Here is a 25,443-nt window from a genome sequence, read left to right as displayed (position 1 = left end):
CTCAGCAACATAGTGAGTTCTAGGACAGCCAAAACTATACAAAAAGACCCTGTCTAAACCAAAACATAAACAGCAACATTCAGCATGCTTTTTAAAATATTATTTATTTAATGTATGTGAGTACACTATAGCTGTCTTCAGACACACCAGAAGAAGGCATCAGATCCCATTACAGATGGTTGTGAGCCACCATGTGGTTGCTGGGAACTAAACTCAGGACCTCTGGAAGAGCAGTCAGTGCGTTTAACTGCTGAGATATTTTTCCAGTTCCATTGAGCATGTTTTTAATGTCAACTTTTTAATTTTTAAAAATTTTTCATTAGATATTTTCTTCATTTACATTTCAAATGCTATCCTGAAAGTCCCCTATATTCTCCCCCTGTCCTGCTCCCCTACCCACCCACTCCCACTTCTTGGCCCTGGCGTTCCCCTGTACTGGGCATAAAAAGTTTGCAAGATCAAGGGGCCTCTCTTTCCAATGATGGCCGACTAGGCCATCTTCTGCTACATATGCAGCTAGAGACATGAGCTCTGAGGGTACTGGTTAGTTCATATTGTTGTTCTCAACTTTTTTATTAAATAGTTCACATCACTATAGAGAAAAGCCCAATGGGACACAGTGGTGTTTTAATTTTTCTAACAAGAAAAATTAAATAAAATAAAAATCCACAACCCCACCAGGGAGGCAGTTTTTCTGAGTCATAATTCAACATTAAACACTTTACTGTAATAGATTATCTCATTTAAATCCCACAAAACCCATGGAGTATAAGAATGCTCAAAGCAGCTTTCTTCATAATTGTCAAAAAAAAGGAAAGCCACTCAATGCTTATCAACAGGAGAATGAGCCAACTGCAGTGCGACCATACATACAGTGACCATACATACATAAGGCCAGCAATAGAAAAGAACAAACTAGCCGGGCGTGGTGGCACACGCCTTTAATCCCAGCACTTGGGAGGCAGAGGCAGGCAGATTTCTGAGTTCGAGGCCAGCCTGGTCTACAAAGTGAGCTCCAGGACAGCCAGGGCTATACAGAGAAACCCTGTCTCGAAAAAACAAAAAACAAACAAACAAACAAACAAACAAACAAAAACAAAGAAAAGAAAAAAAAAAAGAAAAGAAAAGAACAAACTTCTGGTAGACATGACAACAAAGAGGAATCTCACAAATATACAAATATGCTCAGCAGGAGGTCAAACACAGGAGTCCCTATTATTCTTTTTTTTTTTTTTGGTTTTTGAGACATCTGTGTAGCCCTGGCTGTCCTGGAACTTACTTTGTAGACCAGGCTGGCCTCAAACTCAGAAATCCGCCTGCCTCTGCCTCCCAAGTGCCATTCAAAGACAGATGAAACGGCAGGAGTGGTGGCAGATGCCTGTAATCACAGCATGTGGGAGAAAGAGGCAGGCGATGCGGAGTTCAAGACCATCCCCACTAGTTAGGAGGCCAGCTTGGGTTACATGTGACCATCTCCAAAAAAAGAAAAAAAAACCATATAAAACTAACCAAGATGATAGATGTCAGAATAGTGGTTACTCCAGGGGCACAGGGGACTATAGACCAGAGCCCACAGGAATCCAGAATGCACAAAGATGTCCTGTATCTTCTTCTGGGTAGTTCATGTGAACTCACACATTGTAAATGGCACATTTAAGGATTACATGCAAAACACACACATAAAGATTATGCATATTTGTTACAGTGTATAGGCAAGTTACCTCACAATTAAATACATGGGAGGGTGCTAAAAAAACACCCATGCAGTCAGGTTATCTACCTACAGTCACAGAGCTGGCACACAGTAGAGTTGGTACTTAAATTAGGCCTTCAGGGCTGACCCCTGAGACCGGCTGCAGAGAAGGATGCCTTGAACCCCCACCGGCAGAGCCGCCCCAGCTCTCCACAGGCAGCTTATTCCTCAGTTCTAATGTGGGACCCACTTGCTCCTCCTGCCAGACATTAGCACTGTGGTTCAGCCACTCCCGGAAACTAGACTTGCCAGAAGCCTCAGCACACCGACAGCTGCCGTTTTGCCAGTGAGGCCAAAACAGGATCAAAAGCCAGGCCCACAACTAAAGCTGAGATTCTGCTGGGAGCTATGGCAGGGTGAAAGCTAGCTGGGACAGGATGGGACAGGGTGCCCAGCCACACCCTACATTCACAACAGACCCTGGTCTACAACGTGAAGAGCCAGGCCACACAAGACATAAGCAGCTCAGAGGACCCACCAGCCTGGCCTCTGGCCTACAAGGCCTGCCACTCCCATGAGGACGGCACCTGTTAACCCAGAAAGGCTACATTCTGCCAGCCAGTCTTGCACACCTCCTGGTATGGCAAGACGTATGGAGGACTCAGCCGTTTAGTTTACAGCAGCTTCCATCCTGTTTGGCATTCTCAGCCCAGACTATGCTTCCCTCCTCTCCCTCTCCTCGTCCCCATCTCTGAAGGAGCCACCGCCTGCTGCTTGGAGGCAGCTATTTCCTCTCTACTCTTCCCACAACTCCTACACAATCCCTGTCCCAAACCATTTCCTGCAGCTTCCCATCTGATCAGTTTCTTAGGAAGCTAATTATCCACAGAGGGAGGAGGCGGGAATCGCTCAGAGCCAAGAACATGGAGAGAAAACTTCATCTCCACTCCGCGCCTTCCAGGACAACTGTGGTGTAACACTGACCCACCGTGCTCGTCCCCACCTAAGACGCCTGCGGTTCCCCATCCACACAGACCTGTCTTCTACACCGACTCTGAGGCCACTCAGAATCAGTTCTAACCCCAGTGCAGACCTGTTGCCAACACACTCTAAGGAGCAACATCACAAAGGCCCATGTACCACCAGGACCCATAGTACTGCCCCCTGCCTCATGACAAGCACTTGTGTGTTAGCTGTCATAGCTATATCTCCTACCACATCTGCCCAAGCACGGTAGGTGCTCAGCGGCAAGCTGAAAAGGTGGAACTCCAGAGCAAACCTAGCTCCCTCTGCAGAAGAGCCAGGAATGGAGGGAAGACAGTCATTTACTGTTAGCACAGAAAGGCCTAGCTAGGGTCAAACAGTTGAGCCCAACCCCAGTTTTGCCACCACCCTGCTGCCCTTGAGCAAGTCACTTCCGCCCTGGCCTTCTGCTTCCTCCTGTGTAAGATGGGAGAGCAGGCCAGGTCCTGTCTACAGTTTCCCAGAGTCCTTCTTGCTGGGTGCTCTTTGTATGCTCATTTCACCTCCCCAGCTCTGCGCAGGAGGTCCACGTAGCTGAGAATGAAGGAGCCGACTTCTCTCTCTCCCATTGCACTCACGGGATTCTAGACTTAGTCTAGAATCTCCAAAGGCTCTGAAATCTGACTTGCTCCTTACATGGTCTGACCACAGGCTACGAGCAGAGCTGGTGTAGGAGGAGAGATGATCAGGTCCTAGCGCTCTGAGGTGCCATGCCCTCCTTCAGGACCTGTCTACTGACTGGCCTGAATCTGAGCACAGCCCCTCCCCCTTAGAGGCTCTCCTAGGCTGGTACTCCAACAGCAATGGTGTGGCAAGAGCTGCTTTGCTGGGGAGCTCTGATCTACTGTCTCTCAGTCCCAGGCTGAGGGACAGATAAGCAGAAATCTGCTTTGCGCAGATGCCTCTGCAGCTAGCTCAGTCTTAAACATCTCCCTAATACCCCAGTGCAGGTCAGACCATGTCACCCTGCTCCTGATGGGACCACACAACACTTAGTACTGACTCTAGCAGCCAACCCAAGACCCAGCAGAGGTCTGGCCCTGTCTCCTCCACTCTCTCTTCACACTTCTCTAATCACACTCTCTTCAGGACCCTGGTCTTTGAAGAGCGGACTGCTTCTTTCCTGTCACTCAGCTGCCTCCTTGGAGAGCCTTCAGACCTATGTTTATTTCCTTTATACACATACTCCTGTCTGACATTGTTGGATTTACTGTTCAACACTCCATACTTGGATGTGAGCCCTTTGACACCAAATCCTCTTCTGCCTTGATGCTGGCTGCATCCTAAGGAAACGGACACAAAGAGGATGGAACTGGCTGGGAAGGTTTGTACTGACATTAACTAGCCTGGGTGATCAGGAAGGCCACTCTGGGGACATGTGACTTGAAGGAAAATGCTAGTTTGAGGCGGTATACAGACGGTGTTCTAGGTTAGGGGACAAGCAGACACTACAGTCTCAGGGGGAAGCGGGCTGGCAAGGGAAACAGGACATGACATTGAGAATGGTATAAGCTATAGCTCTGAGATTGTGTCTCAAGTTCAAAAGGAAGCATCAAAAAGAGCTTCAGCAGGGAACACCATGTTCCGGTTTACATCCTACAAACTCCTCGCTGCTCTATGGTCACCTCATTACAGCCAGCGCTGGGGGCCAGAGTCACCACAGGGTGCTCAGGCAGGGACAGAGAGACTAGGTGTGGAAGGAATGAAGAGCAGCCCGTGACCTAGGCTACAGTCCCCACAGGCTGGAGCTCCAGCTGCTCAGCAACCCAGTGTAACCCAACCTACTTAATAATGTCGCTTCCCGCTATGCCAGCGCAGATTCTTTCAGCTGGGCGTCTACTCATGTCAGCAGCTCAGTCTTGGCCAGTGTCCCAGGCCTCCTGATTTGATGCCTCTTTCCTACGGGATCTGCTCACTGGTCTTCCCAGCCACATCTCTTCCCTCTCTAGAGGCTTCCCATGTGCAGCAATCTCCAAGTTACCCAGTGTCGGTTTCCTGAGATAGTTATAAGCCGGCTAAAGGCAAACACTGCAGCATGCTCGGCTCAGGGTCATCGTGAAATGGACAACCATGCACTAAGTGGAATCCTCAGCACAAGACCAGGAACTGGCGAGAGCAGTCACGGCGGCTCCCTAGCCTGGTCCAGGGCAACACACGTCATAGACTCTCACCAACCCTGACAATGGCTTCTGCTTTCCCTGCTGGCTGTTTGGTGGAAGGATTGGCACTGTCCCAGTGGGTTTCAAAAGCAAAGGGCAATCTGGACTGGTGGCTTACTCATGAACACAGCAGTCAGTAGGGTAAGGCAAGAGCCTGCTGTGAGTTCAAGGACAGACTGGGCTACAGCGCTAGAGGCAGTCTTTTTTTTTTTATTTAAGATTTATTTATTTATTTATTATATGTAAGTACACTGTAGCTGTCTTCAGATATCCCAGAAGAGGGCATCAGATCTCATTACAGATGGTTGTGAGCCACCATGTGGTTGCTGGGATTTGAACTCAGGACCTTCAGAAGAGCAGTCAGTGCTCTTAACCACTGAGCCACCTCTCCAGCCCTAAATGGTATCTTTTTTTTTTTTTTTTTTTTTGGTTTTTCGAGACAGGGTTTCTCTGTATAGCCCTGGCTGTCCTGGAACTCACTTTGTAGATCAGGCTGGCCTCGAACTCAGAGATCCACCTGCCTCTGCCTCCCGAGTGCTGGGATTAAAGGCGTGCGCCACCACGCCCTGGCTGAGGCAGTCTTTTTTTAAGCAAATGCAATCAGCATCACTTGGGGCTCTTTCCATCATCACCTCACGGCCGTGCCTTCCTCCCACTCTCTGTCAGAGAGCAAACCAACACTTCCCCTTCAGGACCTAGGTCAATGCTCTGAAAGTGAGTCACCCCCTCCAACACACACACACACACACACACACACACACACACACACTCACATTCATATATACACACACACTCATACACACACACATTCAAACACACTCACACATATACATACTCACATACACACTCTCACACACACTCATACACACACATACACACACACATTCACACATACTCATACACACACTAACTCACACATTCACATGAGTTCGATGCACATATACATAACACATACACACATTCACACATACTCACACACGCACACACATACTCACATACACACTCTCACACACACTCATACACACACACACTAACTCACACATTCACATGAGTTCGATGCACACACACACACATACTCACACACACATTCACACACACTCATACACACATAAACACACACATACAAACATACATGTTCAGCACACACACTCACACACACACATGTTCAACACACACACACACACACACACACACACACACACACACACACACACCACCCCAAGCCCCGTGGGCCCTGCACAGCAGTACTCACAGCAGATCCTGCGCTCCTGTATACACCCTGCTTCTTCCTTGAGGCGTACATACTCAACTTTCCATTGTCAGCAAGCAGTCTTCAGCAGAGACCAACCCTTGCCATCTCCCCACTCCTAACTGAAAACCAAATTCAGTTCTTTCTCTCATTTACAAGTCTACCCTGAGTACTGATCATATTCAGGCCTACCCCAGTGCCCTAAGGCCATATACCTAATGGCATCCTCTTTTAATGTGACAGGGACAGTATAGGGAAGCCCCCAATGTGCTCAGTAATGCTCAGACACCACCCTATTTGACCTAGAAAGCTGAGGTTTAGGTGTGGTGGTTAAGCTAAAAAGAGGCAAAAGTTTCTGCCCTTAACACTGGCACACACACACACCTTACACTCATAGGTGGGCTGTTAAAAACTATTATAGCATGGGCTAAGGATCTAACTCAGTTGACAGAATGCATACCTGATAAGTATATGGCCCTGAGTTCAGTCTCTAGCACCATAAAAACTAGGTGTGGTGGGGCATACCTACAATCTCAGCACCTAGGAGGTAGAGGTAGGAGGGGGAGGCAATCAGAAATCATTCTTGGCTACACAATATTTGATGGTGTCTTGCAGTTCACTATATAGCCCAGTCTGGCCTTGAACTCACAGGGGGAAAAGGGAAGGGAAGGGGAAGAAAGGAGAGGGGAGGGGAGGGGGAAAGAGAGGAGGGAAGAGAAGGGAAGAAGAGGGGAGTGTGTAGGTAGGAAGGCTTAGTAGGCCATGCTGGCTGGATAATCCTAAAGACCTGACTCCGAGTCCCAACACTCATGTAAAAACCAGGCATGATGACCCATGTCTGTAATACCCATGTAATACCCATGTCTGTAATATCCATGTAATACCCATGTCTGTAATATCAGCTCAAAGGATCTTGCCTCAAAATGTAAGGTACAGAGCAACTGAAGAAGACACTGAGCATTGATCCCTGTCCTTCACACACACACACACACACACACACACACACACACACACACACACACACACACACACACACACACACAGAGCATAGACACATATTATGTGAACTGAGTATAGTGACTCATACCTATAATTTCAGCGCTTGAGAGGATAACAAGTCCCAGGCCAGCCTGGGAAGCACAGTGAGTTCCAGACTAGCAAGAAACACCGAGCAAAATCCTGCCTGAGGAAAACAAAACACACAAACAAAAATAACTGTTCTGTAAAGCTGAGTGTTTTTATAGCTACAGATTCATTTGCCAGCTAACATCAAGCTTCCTTCATCAAATGTCTTGAGAAACACGTCTTGTAACTTCCACTGGGTAGAACTCACGCTTATTCTAGAGGCAGCCCGGGTCCAATATCCAACACACACACACACACACACACACACACACACACAGGGTCCCTGCTCTGCAGGGACTGGATGCCTTTGGAGTGTGTGCACTCCTCGGGAAGACCTGGATCTTCTATCCCAGTGCTTAGCACAACACTGGACACACAGCAGGACGCCAAGCCTCTTACTGAGTGGCTGCTCAGTGGCAAGAGACATCAGCCAGCATTCCTGTTTCTCCTGCTCCTACAAGTCACTGTTCACTCTCTTCTAAATGTGTCAAACTGTAGAACCAGGTCCCCTGGAATTACCCTCCAGCTAGCCACAGTGTTACAGATGGCTACTGAGACTCACTGAGGATGACTGGCTCAGTTACTCAGTAGATCTGAGGTGTGAAGCTAGGTGGCAGGATGAGCCTGTGTTCCTCATCACCATGACCGTATTTCCACGGGGAGCTGCTTAGGGCACTCCAGCAAGCTCGGGGTTCTGCTTCAGGTAGACCTGTCCAGTGACGCCCAGTAAACCCGACAAACATCCCATGGAAGACTAGCTATCTTCCAGGGCCTAGCTCACAAAGCCTCTTGACCCTCGCAGTGGTTCTGCATCTCTGTACAGCCAGGTGGGCGGGCTCAGGAAGGGTGGGTGGACGCTTGCTCCTTTTCCTTTTCCCTTTCCCCCTCTAGCCGTAAGCTCAGTCTTGGACTTACTTGGACATATAAACTGGCTCTTGCCCCATGTGGGCATCCTGCCTACCTTGTACAACATCTGGATTCTTCTGGGCCTGACCCAGGGCCCAGGAGATAGGAGATAGTTTGTTGGTTAAAATGCTGAAAAAGGTGGGGGGCCGGACAGAACAACCTACTCTGGACTCTCTGGTGTAACCCAGGCTGGCCTCAGACTCAGAATCTGTTAGTTCAACACTAGCTTGTGATTAACTACAAGATCTAAAAGATTTGATGGGTAAGGACAAAGGCCTTGGATCAGCACAGAAAAGTTCTACTGTAAGGACCAGTGTGGCCAATACCCGAGTTTCCTGGTTCCTGACAATGACCACCACTGTCTTTCCTAGGCTTGAAAAAATAAGTTTGTTAATGCTTATTGCATCCAGGCACAGACCACAGTGCCTCCTCCTGACCCACCACCTAGAGAGCACTGTATTAGCTAAAAAAGCAGGAAGGAGGCCTGTCTCTGCCCTCATCCATTTACATGTGGCCCAAGGCCAGTCCTCCCTGGCCTCAAGTGAATGAGGGGACTGCATCAAAATGTCTCCTTCCCGTTGGGGCCGGGAGCCACAGACCATGAAGACTCTAAGCAGGACAAGACCAGGGAGCAGGAGTCCTGGTCTCGGAACCGGTGTGTGACCTCCAGACTGCCCACCTTCTGAGGGGATCCCTTCCGTCGGCATCTCCAGGGTGGCTGCTTCCTCTTCTGGGTCTCAGAGCTGTGTTTGGATCCCAGGCATTTCAGGGAAGAATGTGAAAGGACTGAGTCACACCTCAGGTGTGAGCTGGGCTCTCCATGGCAACCTGAGGCACAGTGCAAGAGAACCCTGTTGTATCACTCTGATGCCCAGTATAGAAAAGCTTTTTCTACTCAGAGTCACTTGCTCTTCTCTTCTGCCAGGATATAGCCCACTCTTGACATGGCTCACTCTCGCTTTGAGCAGGTTCCACAGTTTGCTAGGGAAAGCACACCAACCTCAGGAGGATGTACCAAAGTGCCCGAGGCACCCTCCCAGACAAGCAGTCCTTTATCCCTTTTTAATTCCCCATAAAATAAGACTTGAGCACTTAGCCTTTAGGATCCGTGGCAGTACTGGCCTTCTCCCCCTGTAACAGTCCAAGCGTAAAACAGCAAGGTGTGGTGACACACAGCTTTGAGCCTCATACTTGGGAGTCAGAGGCAGGCAGACTGTGAGTTTGAGGCCAGCCTGGTCTGTACAAGAGTCCAAATCAACAAGTTATTCTGTCCATTCTTCCACCTAGGCTAGACTCCCTTAGCCATACCCTCTCTTCTCCCCTAGAGTAAGGCTTCTTAAACTTTCCTCATTGTAACTCTTTTGCTGGAGAAATTTTTATGTAATCCTATGTATATATAATATGTAAAATTATACAAACCAAAACATTTACGGATAAATCATGAAGAAATTTATTTTAAGAGGGCTAGAGAGATAGTTCAGTGGTCAATAGCACTGGCTGCTCTTCTAAAGGACTGAGGTTCAATCCCAGCACGGCACTGTAGCTCACAGCTGTCACAGTGCCAGAGGACACATGCCGTCCTCCAGCCTCCACAGGCACCAGGCACACAGTGGTGCATAGAGCAGGCAAAGACTCACACACATGGAATAAAAAGAAATCTACTTTAATACAATTATTTAGTATTATACATGTAATTTTACTATTTATTAAAGCAAATATACATACTAATGAGATGCCTAGCACTTGCTTATTTTATCTTTAAAGAATTAAATTCTCACTGAATATTTGATACTGAAGAATATGGAGCATCTTCAATGTTTTTCTGAGTTGATTAATACTTTAATTTTATAATCATCAATGCTAAGAATGTTGCTATGCATAAATATATACAGCACTACCAATTGTGGTGGCACATGCCAGTAGACTACGCTGAAGAAGCAGAGGCAAGAAATTCATGAGTTCCAGACCAGCTTGCACTATACCTTGGGGTGAACAAGAAAGCACCTGCCTCCACACCTTATAGCCTGAGCTCAATCCCCAGGAGCCACATGATAGCTGAAGAAAGCAGAGTCCTGTGAGTTGTCCTTTGACCTCCATGTGTGCAACCATCCATGCACACGCGCATACATACACACACACACACACACATACACACACACAAATGAATAAACGTGACTTTTAAATTTTTTAAATAAATAAATACGTTTAACTGTAGTATGAAATGGCAGAATACCCCATTGTATAGGGCCATTCAGAAGTTGTTGCAAATTCTGTCCTAATCTCTGGCCAAAAATCACTACAGTATTCTTTTTTTTTTTTAATGATATTCAAACCAACAACTCAAAGAGCAATTTCAAAATCAAATAATTTACCACAATATGATCCAAGGATGTACTAACTTGCGACTTTATATGCTATGAAACTGGATAGTAGAGAAATATTAAGTCTTTGTTTTCTATAACCATTATATTTCTATAAGAACAGAAAGGTTTTTTTTTTTTTTTTTTTTTTTGGTTTTTCGAGACAGGGTTTCTCTGTATAGCCCTGGCTGTCCTGGACCTCACTTTGTAGACGAGGCTGGCCTCGAACTCAGAAATCCGCCTGCCTCTGCCTCCTGAGTCCTGGGATTAAAGGCGTGCGCCACCACGCCCGGCTTAAAGATTTATTTATTATTATTCATTAGTACACTGTAGCTGTCTTCAGATGCACCAGAAGAGGGCGTCAGATCTCATTACGGATAGTTGTGAGCCACCATGTGGTTGCTGGGATTTGAACTCACGACCTTAGCCATTTCGCCAGCCCCAGAAAGGTTTTTATATATAGTGAAAGCACTGCAATTAGCTGAGAACGGTGCATGCCTGTAATCTCAACACTAGGGAGGCTGAGGCAGGGGGACTGCTTTCAATTCAAAGCTAGCCTGGACCACAAAGTAAGTGTCAGGTCAGCCATGAATACAGTCAGACACTACCTCAAATCCATGCATGCATGCATACATATACACACACACACACACACACACACACACACACACACACACACACACACACACAGCAGGAGATGGGGCCAGAGAGTTGGCTTAGAGGTTTAAAGCACTGCTGTTCTTTTAGAGGACCAGAGTCCGGCTCTCGGCACCCACATTAGGTACTCACAACGCCTGTAACTCCGGGATGAAGCTACCTTACTTCTGACCTTACTTCTGGCCTCTGCAGACACCCACATATATGTGGCAAAGACTCATATAGACACAAACACATAAATAACAACATAAAAATAAATTTTTCCTTTTTAAAAAAAAGTGAGGGAGACAGGATCCAGGTCAGTTGGTAAGTGCTTGCTTGGTACAATAGTTTGAATGAGAAACGTTCCTACAAGATCACACATATTGAACACCTGATTCCCAGTAGGTGCTAAGTTTGGGAATGTTTTAGAACTATTAGGACATGGAGCCTTGGAGAAAGAATATGCCATTTGAAGAAGGCTTTAAGAGCTCATAACCGGGGGCTGGAGAGATGGTTCAGCGGGTAAGAGCACTGACTGCTCTTCTGTAGGTCCTGAGTTCAAATCCCAGCAACCACCCGTAATGAAATCTGATGCTTCTTCTGGGGTGTCTGAAGACAGCTACAGTGTATTTACATATATATAACAAATAAATAAAGCTTAAAAAAAAAAAAGAGCTCATAACCTCGGGCTAGAGAGATGGCTCAGAGGTTAAGAGCACTGACTGCTCCCCTAGAGGTCCTGAGTTCAATTCCCAGCAACCACATGGTGGCTCACAAGCATCTGTAACAGAATCTGATGCCCTCTTCTGGTGTGTCTGAGGAGAGTGACAGTGTACTCATATACATAAAATAAAGAAATCTTTCTTTAAAAAAATTCACGTCATTAATCCCAGAACTCTGGAGGCAGGGGCAGATGGACCTCTGTGAAGTTTGAGGCTAGCCTGGTCTACAGAGCGAGTTCATAGTCTCACTCCACTCCCAGTTTGCTCTCCCTGCTTCCTGTGGGTGGTCGAACATGTGATCTTTCAGCTGCCTGCCTGCTGCCATTCTTCCCTCTGGAATGAGAAGCCAAAATAAACTTTCTTCTACAGGTCAATTTTTAATGATTTGTTTACCTGTGTGTTTTTATGTATATGCAGAGGGCATTGGAGCACATGGGACACAGTTGTAAATGGTAGTAAGCCACCACATGGGTGCTGAGGATTGGACTCCAGCCTCCTCTAGACGTCACTTTTGATCATGGTGTTTGATCACAGCAATAGAAAGTAACTGACACGCCTGCCTTGCAGAAAAGGCCTGGCCTGCACCTCCTCTGACGCCAGCAGTGCTATGGCAGCACATACTTGTAACCCTTCCCTGATGGGTAGTAGAACCAGGAGGATCGGGAGTTCAAGGTCATCGGTCCTGTCTCAAAACAAGAAGAAACCGGCCAGTACTACAGTGAATGACAGTGCAGTCTAGAATAGGAGCCCAGATGTTTAAGCAGTGCTGAGGACTCTGCAGCAGGAATGCACACACGCAGAACGGAGCATGCTGCACACAGGAAACCAGACCAGGGCTCTTTTTGAGTATGCTCAGTGCAATACAGAGGGCTCTGGAGAAACTCTGGGCTTATTACACATTCACCTTTGAGTTAATTTTTAGTGTTATGTTTATAAACCTACTGTTACCAAATGTATCAAGTTTCATGACCATATCCAGTTGCTCAACCCATAGTTTGAGAGTGTGTGCCCTGCACCACTTCTCCAGACCATCTCCTCTCAGACCTGCACCACCTCTCCAGACCACTTTTTTTCATCTCCCCTTAGGTTCGAGCATCAACCAACACCACACAGTGCCCTGCTGTGCCTCCTCCCTTATACACTGTCTTAGTTCTAGGAACCGATGGTTTAATCGCAGAGCCCATACATGAGAACTCTGTGCTCTTCAGCCTGAGAACTACGGGAGCCCTGACCCACCCCCAGAGGATGGACCTTGTAGACTTTACCCTCCAAGTGTTTGAGTCCCCCAAGGCCTCAGCGGAGCAGGGGCCCAACAGAGCTTTTCACATTAAAATGAAAGAGAACTAAAGGCCCAAGAGAGCAAATGACTTAGGTAGGAAAGAGACAAAGCTGGTTCTAGGGCTCAAGTCCCAGTTCACAGCCTAGAGCCACAAAATGACTTCATGAAAACTAAATCTGCCCTCCATCGCACGTAAGTCCACACAGCATGGAGAGTTTCCAGAAAAGATGCATAGTACAGCCGACATCAGGAACATCTGGGGAACTGAATGCCAGTGGCCAGAGAGCTAGGAGACTTTCATTGTTTACTTTAACTCCCTCCTAGACTGTTGCTGAATTTTACTATGCTGGTCTTATTTTATTTATTTATGTAAAAATAAATCTGGCACAGAAGGAAGAGTCGGGTCCCAGTCCACACCCAGTCCACATGCACAAAGAGAAGCCATAACTAAGCCTGTTCAGGTATGACTATAAACTAACAAGATGCTGTTTTATGTGGTTATGGCCACTGGTCTCATTAATTCAGTCACAGTGCAGTTTATGGCTTGAGGAATCTTCTCAGAAAAAGCCTAATTCAATTAAGAGCTCTCAGCAGCTCCCTGTGGAAGTTATGGTATCTCACTTTTACTCACACACAGAGGGCAGACCAGACAGACGCAGATCCTCCCAGATACACCCCACCCAGCCCAGCGCAGATGCCCTTGCAGAGCAAAGAAGGCTGTGCCCACAGTGGCACTCAGATGCCGACACCATGCATGAGTGTCACTTTCCATTAACAGCTAGCCTGCCACCTAGGAGCTGGGAACTTCCCTTCCCCTCCTCTCTGGGCAACCTGGTTTCTAGTCTACCCCAATCTCTGTATGGACCCCTTTTCCACATGGAAGTCAGGTACGTCTTCCTTCCTTCCTTCCTTCCTTCCTTCCTTCCTTCCTTCCTTCCTTCCTTCCTTCCTTCCTTCCTTCCCCCATTCATTCCCCAATATTTACAGAGGCCTTTCCTTGTGCCAGAAGCAAACAGATAAGAAAGTAAATACAGAGTATTACAGCTCATTTAAAATCTGTCCAGCAAGGTTCCTAGCTTTTACTGGTACCATATCAAGAAAGAAAGAAAGAAAGAAAGAAAGAAAGAAAGAAAGAAAGAAAGAAAGAAAGAAAGAAAGAAAGAAAGAAAGAAAGAAAGAAAGAAAGAAAGAAAGAAAGAAAGAAAGAAAGAAAGAAAGACAAGCGGGAGGGGGGACAGAGACAAAGAAAGGAGGTAGAATGAGAGGGCAGGGGTGGAAGGGATAGCAGAAGGAAGCAAGCACACAGGCCCTGCCTTCCAGGGGCTCCCATGCTCGCCCACATGGACGGACGGGGTCAGCCTCTAGTACAGCACGTTGCTCTGCTTTCGTTCCCTCCAAGGTTCCACTCAGGTCCCACCTCACCTCCTCTACCACTGCAGCTCTCAGGGACTGCCCACTCCCTCTCAACTTGCCCTCTGCCAAGAGTCTGCCCAGCCCTCAGACACATCACATCTATTATGTCTTGTCTCATCTCGTCCAGCCCTGAGCACACTGCGAGCGCCTGCTGAACAGGGCCCAGTTTTACTTTTTCTAGTGCATGGAGGAGTGCAAGCTAAGAGCCTGCAGGCAGACTACCACGGCTGTCTCTCCTGCCTCCTTTTCTTCAGGCTAGCCAGCACAAAAGACACAGCCTTCCCAAGCCTTACCCTGCATGCAGCAAAGGCTACACAAGTGGTGCTGGCTACTGACTGGGTTTGGTAAACTTCTGGGCTCTGTCACACATAAAGCTGTGATGTCAGACAGACTCCTCTCATTACAGAAGAGCCACTCTAGTTTGAGAGGCCTGGGAAGGAACAGAACTCCTCACCCTAGCCCTCAGTCAGAACACCAGAGGACATGTATTTACAGGAATTTGCTGGGATGATCTGGGGAGCTCCTGCTTTCTGGGAAGCAGTATTAGAATTCAGAGATCAGTCCAGCCTGATAACCAAAACCAGTCCTGCATGCTGGATGGGCTTGGGGGAGGAAATGAAATCAGCAGGATTCCAGAGAAGAGGGGCAGCCCACTGATCCAGGCCAACCTAAAACTTAGTTCAGTTAAAATTAGATTAGCCCATAAGATTAAAAATACCCACATATAATCACAGGCTGCCTAAAGTATCAGTTGATGTTTATTGGCATCTAAAGAGACGGTTTGGCCCAGTGCGGTGTGTGCAGACAACCTTGGGGAGACTCGTCTGACTCAGACATTTGCAGAGGGAGCTAGAGCCGCAGGAGGAGCCCACACGGCGGGCGGGCGGGCAGGCGGGCGGGATGACTCAGGAGTAACCCGGGCCCTGCCTGTGCTGAGCGAGACTTCTCTGCCTAGATCAGAAGAAAAGCAGGTGGGGGGCTGACAGGAGGGAGGAGCCCGGCTGCAGGCTGAGTGCAGGCTCTCCCCAGAGGGCATCTGGGGCCCCTTTGCCCTAGGTCCCAGTCATTCCTGGGTGTATGAATGCTACCTCTTAGATGGCTATTTCTTCACCGTGGACCCTGGACTGCGTCAGTTTTCCCTAAACCCTTTTTTTAAAACTGAGCAAGACAGAAGAATATTCAAGGCTTTCAAGGCTCCAGTTCAGAATGATGATGGGAAAATGGAAGTTCTCAATTGAAAGGGCCTTGAACATGACACTAGAAGATCACAGGCTCCAAAGTTGGCCTGAGTTAGGTTTGTTTATCACCGTGCAAGCAAAGCACCCAGGAATCTCTCAACTAGGAATTTAACAAGAAACAGCTAGAAAATAAAAATAAAAAACCCACTAATATAATTAACCACCAGATCACACACACCAGGGGATGGGCTGAGAGGTCTGCCTTATCTACAGCCACAAGGTCAGAGAAGACCAGAGCTGGGGGTGGGAGGTGGGCAAGGCCCCAGGTTCAATCCCCACAGCAAAAGAAGCAGAACACCTGAGATCTGAGGTCAGCCCTCCTCACTCTCCTTGCTTCCTCGGAGTTCCCACTGACAGTTGCTTCTCTCCTTCCCCTCTCCTCGGGTTGGGGTGGAGGAGAGCCTCCCACACGCTGACAAAAAGAACACTCCTACTTCATTTCTAAGGTTTGCTGCTCCACACACTAGGAGGTGAGGAGGCAAGCCTCCCTCTGACTTCACAGCCACATGGGTGCATGAGAGGATGCTGAGAACCTTGCTGAGTGACCAGAGCTCTGGCCGCCCAGCTCCTACAGCCCTCCTTTCCCATGGGAGAGACACTGTCCCTCTTAACAACCACCCAGGTTACCGATGTGGGTGCGTCCCATCATTTTCTCTCTCTTTTTTTTTTCTTTCTTTTTTTTTTAAAGATTTATTTATTGGTTATATGTAAGTACACTGTAGTTGTCTTCAAACACTCCAGAGGAGGGAGTCAGATCACATTACGGACGGTTGTGAGCCACCATGTGGTTGCTGGGATTTGAACTCCGGACCTTCAGAAGAGCAGTCCGGTGCTCTTACCGGCTGAGCCATCTCACCAGCCCATTTTCTCTCTTAAAGCACCACTTTGAATCTTTCTTGAGACAAAGTCTGGCTGTACTGGAAGTTACTATGGAGTCATCTGCCTGTCTCTGCCTCCCTCCTGATTGCTGGAGTTAAAGGCCTGCAAGACCACCACTGCTACCGCTGCCACTGTCACCACCGCCCAGCTGGATCTTTACTAACATTCAGTATGGCTGGGGGTGGAGGGATACAACTTTAACCCAAGTACTCAGGAGGCAGAGGCCACAGACCACAGACCTCTCTGAGGCCAGCCAGAGCTACAGAGTGAAACCCCCTGTTAATTAAGAACAAAAACAAAGCCACAAAGCAGTGGTGGTGCACACCTTTAATCGCAGCACTTGGGAGGCAGGGGCAGGCGGATTTCTGAGTTCGAGGCCAGCCTGGTCTACAGAGTGAGTTCCAGGACAGCCAGGGCTATACAGAGAAACCCTGTCTCAGGAAAAAAAAATTTTTTTTTTCAAAAAACAAAAAAACAAAAATAAAACAAAAAAAGAATCACAGTTTGCTGGCCAGGCAGGAAAGAAGACAGACAGCACCATGGCTAGCAGTCCAAGAATTGTGTCCTTCCCCCCACCTCAGGCAGATCACAATCCTACTTAGTGTTCTTAAGCTATAAAAGAAAATAAAGTTAAGTATTGTATATGCAAGTGATCTGGAAACAAACCACAGCACTACTAAGAACTACTACTTCTGCTTCCAGAGCTAAAGAAAACTCTGCCACCTGCTCCCATCACCGAAAATGCCTCTCAGAGGATGCCACAGGGCCCTGAGGACAACCAAGAGCAGGCTGGTACATTCTTCCTCAAGGGCAGGAGGTCACAGTCACAAAGCTAGCCACCCCCCTCTGGCTAAAGAAAATCCCCTTTCAATTGTCTTGCTCTTAAAGGAGAGAAGGGAGGTCTGTCAGACTGCTAAGAGAGGTGCCAGGTAGGAAACTACCTGAGAACAAGGAACAGGCTCAGGCTACCACAGGATCTGTGTGCTTTCACACAGGCTCAGAGACTCTTAAGGACAGGCCCAAAGCCAGGCCCAAAACACCTATAGCTCTCTCTCAGGTAGGCACGCCCCTCGGATGGAGTCCTAGTGGACTGCAGAAGCAGGGGGGGGCTGGGCACCACTCCAAGCAGGGCAATGAGAGAGGTAGGCGATGCAGCTGCACCCCCTCCCCCAGGAGACTATGCCAAGCCGCCAACAGAAGATAAAGGGCAATTCACCATCGCACCGAAGAGAACCCCTGAGCCGTTTCCTCATCTACGGTACAGAGGGAGCCTTTATCTCACAAGACTTTGGTGGGGATTAAAAGATTACTTTTATAAAGTCCCTGACACTGCGCTGTAGATACTGGATAAATGGTAATTATTATTAGAACATACACCCCAATAACAGAAGCGATGGCATAGGGCAGGCTAGACAGAATGCCCAGGCTGTGGACAAACAGTATGGGGAGAAGGGTCAGGAGAGGAGAGAGCAGCAGGCTGAAGTGTGCTAAGAAAAGAACCCTAGATCTAGAATAGTCCCCAACGGTCCAATGGCACTATCGGGAAGTTGTGGGAATTTGAGAAGCCTAATAGGTCTTTATGTCTAATGGCATATCCTTGAAGGGAGGACAGTACCTCACTACATACTTCTGCCATCAGGTGTCACCTCATCGCTAGGCAAACAACAGGCCATGTAATCATGGCCCAGAGCCCCCAAAACTGTGAACCAAAATAAACGTTTCTCCTCATGCAGTGATTATATATGATATTTCTGGTATAGTAACCTAGATGAGTAACAGAGTGGGGGAAAGCTAATGAACTCTAAAAGCCACCAGTGAGCCAGGCACATGCACACACGCATGCACACGCACGCTCGCGCGCGCGCACACACAAACACACACACACACACACACACACACACACACACACACACACACACACACCCATCAATCTCTACCTCAGACTCAGAAGATGGAGATAGTATCCTCACTTCACTAACAAGGCAAGGCAAGTCCAGAGAAATGTACCAAAGGGAGCGTCAAGGACAGAGACCAAGGTGTCCACCAGGGCTTTCCTTAGAGCTGGGCTGCATGTGCCGGACTAGGCTGCCTGGGGCTGAGAGGAAAGGTGAACCTCAGGTGAGGAGCTGAATCAAGTCCAGGCCATATGAGCAGCCCAGGCCTCCAAGGCCCCTGCACAACTGGAAGCCCCTACCGCAGGCCTTCCCACGTGCTGGCTGACGTCCCTGAGAGCATCCCACAGTCAGGCAGCTGGTTTTCCCGGGAGGAAAAGGTATCCTTTTCTTTTTGGAGTGGCATCTGGGATAGAGACAGCTTCAAGGTGACCTTTAAGCTGTTTCTTTCCTTTTGAGAAGTAGAAAAGGTAGGTTTGGGTCCTGCTTTAACAGACCACCAGGCAGGGTCATGACTGCTTACATGAAGTGGGCAGAAACAATATCCTGTATCTCTCTGGGCTGTGGTGGTCCACACCTTTGGGAGGCAGAAGCAAGTGGATCTCTGAGTTCAAGGCCAGCCCAGTTTATAAAGCGAGTTCCAGGACAGCCAGAGCTACACAGAGAAACCCTATCTCAAAAAAATAAAAATAAAAATAAAAACAAACAAACAAACAAAAAGCCAACAACAACAATAAAAAACTATCTATCTATCCCTCTATAAACTAAACTTGTTCTAGGGAGGAAATAGCAGCATATACCAAAGACCAAAACTGAAATGTCATAAGATCTAAAGGGACAAAAGAAGCCTTTTTTGTCCCTAATCAGGAGACAAGATGAATACCTGCTTTATAGGAGGCTTCTGGGCCTTGCCAGGCATTCCAGGTCAGGAATATGGGCAAACACCAGGGGTGCTGCCAGTGGTGAGCTGGTTACAGGCGCTCTCCCTGAGTGAGAACATGCACTGCCTGAGAGTCAGGTGAACTGGGACAAAGCAGAATTCATGCGAGAGCCAAACCACAGTACAGGAAGGAGGCAGAGAATGGCCCAACCCCAAAGGGTTCAGGACAACTCTCAATTATTCATTTATTCATACATTTATTTATTATTTACTTATTTGAGACAGGGCCTCGTGTATCTCAGGCTGGCCTCAAACTCACTCTGTAACTGAGGGTGGCCAGCCTTGAGCTTCTGATCTTCCTGCCTCTACCTCCCAAGTCCTAAGCTTACTGACATCAACCGTCCTTTTTTTATGTGGTATATGGAATCAAACCCAGGGCCTCATGCATGGTGGGCAAGCACTCTACCAACTAAGCTACATGCCCAGCTCTGGTTCTCTCAATAATTTAAGTCCCTCTTAAACTACTAATTCTCCTCCCACCAAGAAGAGGAAAGAATCCTCGACTAAAAGAGAGAAACAGTGTCTGGAGAAGGGAGGTGATTTGCCTGAGGTCACCTCCCCAGTCCAGAGGCATCAATTACTCTAGAGCATTAACTCTTGCTTTGTCTCTCCCATGTCAATCTCCACAAGATCCTCCTTTGGATTTTGGCACACAACTAGGATGGGAAAGAAGACTGCACACTGCACTCTCTGTTCTTAGCTGAGGAGTACCGTGCGTGGCAAGGAGCTGCCACAGCAGAAGGGATGGGGGCTCCACCAAACCCCTACCCTCTCTGGGACAATGAGAAAACAGCCAAGACCCTGAAATAAAGTCTCTAGCTCTTGGACAGCAGACAGTGCAGAGTTCACTGCCCCAGCCCTCCAGCCTGTTATCAAGGCACCACCCCGAATCTTCCGACAACCACCAAAAGGAGGCAGCTCAAGAGAAAAGATAGGATAGGCCACACAGAGAAACCCTGACACACACAGACAGACAGACAGACAGAATAAGTCAGATAAACAGATCTGAAACCTTAAGGAAAGACAGACGGTGGACCAGGGCTAAGGAATAGTGAATAGCGTAGCGCTCCAATCTCAGAGAATATAGGAGGTAGGATTCTGCCGTAGGTGGCGGCTCCTCACCCTGCTCTCTCATGTGCAGCAAGCCAACTTTATGCACTGTATGCATCACACTGCTAGCACTCACACACTTTTGAACCTTGTACTTTGCGAATGTCCTCTACCTCTGAACTACACACCAGCCTGCACTTCTCATTTTCTGATAAAGAGGCTCAGAGAATGTGAACCGGTGGGTGGGTGGTGCATTCTACACAGCGACCTCACATCTAACCTTAACTCAAAGGCGCAGGTGGAGAGTGGAGTTTCATGGCTGCCATCTGCACAGCGCTTTGAGGTCCTTCGTCCCCATTCCCTCTACTCTTTAGCCCCAGAACGGCCAGGTGCCAAGGCCCCCATTTTCAGAAGCAGAAAAAACGCCTTTCCAAGCCAGACACACAGGCCTTTGGGATTGCATGGGGGATCAGATTCAGCCTCCCCATTTTACAGAAGGAAAACTGAGGTCCGAGTTTCAAAAGCTTAACCGGGGTTTCCAGAATCGGAGCAACAACAGAAATGTCAGACCTGGAAAGGATCCTGAAGATCAGCAGGCTAAGGAGACATGATTGGTCAAGGTCATGGGGGGAGGGGGGGAGGAGAACTCAGTTTCCTGACTGATATCCTTGCCGGCACCGTCTATGGTATCCAGTGGCCCAGGGTCTGTTGACAAAGCAGGTCAGGGCCAGCCAGCACACATTAGGACAAGAGCTATCAGGTCTGCAGGAACAAAGTTGGGACTTCCCAGAGTGGGGTCTTTCTGGTCATGCTAGTGTACTGACTAACAGCAGACACAGGTCTGCAGTGTGTGTGCCAGCTCCCAGGACTGGGACACCACGGGGCTGAGGGAGGTGTTAATTTACAGGCAGCACTTATGAAGTCTCTCCAGTCTCTCCCTCGCCTCCTACAGACAAATGACATATTATGGTCACTTCAGGGTCTTACAACAAATACAGACACACGGTGTCATGAGTCAATCGATATAGTCAAATAGCAATTCCGATGCTTATTTCACAAGAAAGACCTTCAGGAAGACACTCAGCTGTTCAAGGTCATGCATTTAGGTTTGAATCTGTATCCACGGTTCCCCTTGCTCAGACCTTGATTTTTTTTTCCCCCCCAGGAAGCTGGCTGCCATCAGGGTGTAGGTGCTGATGGCCCAGCTCCATGCCCTAACTCGGCCACTGTAACCACCTCAGCACCAAAGCCCCATACCAGGAAGCCAGCTCCTGGATCTATCAAAACAGAGGTACTGGTTAGTTCCTGCAGCATGCCACAGGGCCAGCCTCACACCAGTTTGGTGTCCTTGGGAAAAGAAGCTGCGAGACTTCCTGCCCAGAGTCTCTAACTCCTCAAAACCCAAATCTCAAGCAAAGAGGGAAGCAGAGAGAGACCCGGTGGCTCCCACTTTCAGTTCGCTGAAAGTGGGCTGGAAAACTTAAGGTAGCTTGAAAAGCCCCCTAGATACCATCTCCAGGAACTTCTGGGCTATGCAGCCTCGGGAGAACCCCACCAATCACCCAGCAGAACAGGGTGCTCAGGCTGGGCAGGAACCCCAACCCTTGGAGAAGGAACAGCATTTTCATGTCATTCTTCCAAAAAGAATATTTTAAAATCTCTTTAGACCCAGCTCTTCTCTATCTCTTTGCCTTCAATGGGTGGTCCCCGTCTCTAGTCAGTTGGGTACAAACCTGAACCAAACCTCAACCTCCTCTACTTTCTTGCCATCCCCAAATGGCTGGCTGTAGCCATTCCTATGAACTGGATAACGGTTGGCATTTCTGGACTGGGACCTGACTCAGGGGCTTCTGACTGGCCTTGGCAGGCAAAGCTGAGAGGTATCACTCTGGGGATGAAGGTAAATAAGTCTCTGGGGATCCCTGTGTTCTACCACACACCTAAGTGCCTTGTACCTAGTTCCTTACTCTACGCAAAATCCTTAGACAGGCCAAGTCCTAAAACACCCTTTCACAAAGAATGTAATAAATCCGTACTGATTCCTGTTGACAGGACAGAAAGGGCCACTTGCTAAAGGATATTCCTGTCTTACACATAGCTAAGCACCTGCCTCCTCTCTAGGTCCCATCCCAGCTGTAGGAGACCAGCCAAGCCTTGGCAGCTTTTCTGAAACCAATATCAGAAGCATCCCATCTCGTGCACGCTCCTGACCCTCCCTCCTGCTACATAATGCCAGCTCACAGGCCAGAGCTGGAGTTTAAGGACCAACAAAAAGGAGGGAGAGGCTGCCCGCCCGCGTTGCAGAAGTGGTTCATTCAGAGCCTGAGAAGCAGAACCTGGTAACAAGTGGGGCAAGAAGCTCACCTATCTGGTGGTGGCAGCAACAGCACCATCATGCACTTACCTATCTTCATGAGGCAGGCCAGGAGAATCCAGAGGGAGATCTCAAAGGGTGTGCGCACGTGAGGGTAGTCAATGTCCAGGACTGGGAAGGCCTTCCGAGATGGCTTACCGCCATGTTCAATGATTAAGTTGGTCAAATTGTGGTCATCTGGGCGATGGAGAGGCTCTGATGGTGCCGTGGTGACATCCCCAATTGAGCGTTCCCGGGGTGGTTCAGAACCTCTGATGGTGCTGGCAGTAGGGCTGTGCTGGAGGCCGTGGCTCCTGAGAACAGGTAGCAGTCCCACCAAGGCAACCACCACCAGCAAGGAGGGGAAGATCCGAGGTGGATGAAATCCCCAGACGCCGGACCACCGAAGCATCATACTGATCCCCCAGCCTAGGAGGCCTCAGCCCTTAGCGAAGTGCGTGTAAGACCTGGGACATAGGTAGCAAGGAGTCCTGCAGATGGGGTGAGACTGGGGCAATCTCTAGGAAAAGTTCATGTTTTAGAGAAGTATTTTCGTTTTCTAGAGATTCACAATCTCAAAGTCCAAACTGCAAAAAGGGGTTAAGTACCTTGGAGGGACTAAGGAGGAAACCGAAAGGATCTAGAACTTCAGGCTGAGAGAAGGAAATCGGGGAAACTGCGTCCTGAAGAGAGGGGAAGGGCCGGATAGGCTGGACCACGGGCAAGGGAAAGGAGGAAGAAGGATAGGACCTTTGGCTAAGGAAAATCACCAGGGTGCTGGAACTCGGCTAAAGGGGAGGGGTAAGGAGCCTGGGCTAAAGACGGAAAAGGGTGAGACCCACTCCGCAGGGAAAGGCGAGAGAAGGCTGGAAGGCCAGCCTGGGATAAAGGAGTATAGCAGGAAAAAGGCTGGGGCTTTCCCACCCACAGGAGAGCCAGGGTCCAGCCGCGCCGGGCTGAGATTCCGGGGAAATGGAGGGAGGCGGAAGACAGAGGCAGACGGCCTGGCGGGAAGGTGCCTCGGCGCAGGCTGGAGGCGGCTCGCAGTGAGCCAGCAGCAACACACCCCTCCTTAAGACCCCGGTGCAGAGCTGTGTTCCACCCCGGCCCAGCGGCAGCTCCTTCGGTCAGCTCCAGCTCCACTTCCAGACCTGACACAGCCCCGGGTCCCGCGGTAGCGGACTGATGCCTCGCTGAGCACAGCGCAGCCATTTATAGGCACCAACGAGTAGCAGGCGCAGCAAGCTAGAGAGACCTGTCAGCGCCCGCGCGGTGCAGCGGCCCCTGTCGCCCAGGGAAGGAAGTGTCACGTAAGAAGAGGAAGCCGAGACCTAAATTGGAAAAAAAAAAAAAAAAAAAAAAGTACAATCTAACACGAGTGACATACTGTACTATCTACAAAGTGTTTTCTTGTTAGCATGTGACTTTGAACAAGTTATTTAGCCTCTCTGTTTCACAGCTTTCTCAACTGTAAGGTGGAGATGGATAGCTATAACAAAAGGATAACAAGATGGTTAAATGAGGTGATCTATGAGAAATGTTTAGAATGAAAGGGATGGGATCGTGGTTCAGAGGTAGAGTGCTTGTCTACCATTGGTTCCTATGCCCAGTGTCACAAAATAAAGTTAAATGAATGAATGAAATGGGCTAGAAATCTGCACTCTGTATGTTCCCAAGCATTGACCTGTGCTGAGGACCGTGTGAGCTGAAATCCGTTCCTGCATCCCAGCCACAGGTGCTTTGATGGCAATGTATTGGCTTCCCTTGACTGTGGCGGCATAACCCCAGCCTCCCTGTATCCGTCTTTAGGTCCAAATTTCCCCCTTTAAAAGGACTCCAAGCAAATTGAATTAGGAATTGGCCCTAATGGCGTACCTTACCTTGATCAACTTCAAAAACCCAATCTGAGCCACGAACGGTGGGAAACTGTAATTCCAGCATTTGGGAAACTAAAGAAAGAGGAATTTTTAACTCAACGTCAGCTTGTGTAACAAAGTGAGTTCTAGACCAGGCTGAGGTCAGTAGGGAGACCCTGTCTCAAAGAGATTTAAAACAACAACAACAACAACAAAACCCCTCATCTAAATAAAGCCACATTCTCGGGCACTGAGGGGTGGGCAGGGGTAGGACTTCAGCTTCTTTTGAAAGGGCGTGTTTCAACTCATAACAGTAGTGAAACAACCAAAAAGTAAGAGGCTGGGTATTGTTTTTGTCTGTCTGTCTATCTGTCTGTCTGTCTGTCTGGTTTAAAGAGAAAAGAAGGATTTTTATTATCTGCAGACAGAAAACAGCTTCCAGAAGGGGCATGTTCTGTTTTGTGCGAAAGGCTACATTCTTACAATGTAGCCCAGCTGGCTTCTAATTTTTGGCAATCCTCCTGCCTCTCCCTCTCAAGTGGGATTACTGGTATGCACCACCACACACAGCCGGAACTGGAATTTGAATGAATGATATTGATTAGAGTTCAGAAAGGTCGAGACATTGTGTCTACATGGTGCAATCATGAGAACTCTTCCCCCCCCC

The 25,443-nt window shown here is 48.4% G+C and overlaps 1 protein-coding gene and 1 non-coding gene across 4 annotated transcripts in view; both read right to left on the bottom strand.

The window, feature by feature from the left end:
• Slc9a1 (solute carrier family 9 (sodium/hydrogen exchanger), member 1) overlaps positions 1-24,168 on the bottom strand; it is a 53,992-nt gene extending 29,824 nt beyond the window's left edge. For 2 of the 3 annotated variants that reach the window (NM_001358455.1, NM_016981.3), the window contains exon 1: positions 22,972-24,144. Coding sequence is in view for 1 of the 3 variants with exons in the window: in NM_016981.3 (NP_058677.1) it covers positions 22,972-23,335 (364 nt within the window). In the remaining 2 variants the exon portion in view is untranslated. Of the gene's footprint in view, positions 1-22,971 lie in introns of all 3 variants that reach the window. The other variant, XM_017320089.2, reaches the window with a different exon arrangement.
• On the bottom strand, positions 24,015-24,103 carry Mir5122 (microRNA 5122). The gene has a single exon (NR_039582.1). It is a non-coding gene; the product is annotated as a microRNA 5122 (primary transcript).
• Positions 24,169-25,443: the final 1,275 nt, after the last annotated feature.

The sequence above is a fragment of the Mus musculus genome, chromosome 4 (assembly GCF_000001635.26).
Source record: "Mus musculus strain C57BL/6J chromosome 4, GRCm38.p6 C57BL/6J".
NCBI classification, from domain to species: Eukaryota; Metazoa; Chordata; class Mammalia; order Rodentia; family Muridae; genus Mus; species Mus musculus.
This window is presented reverse-complemented; position numbering and strand designations above follow the sequence as displayed.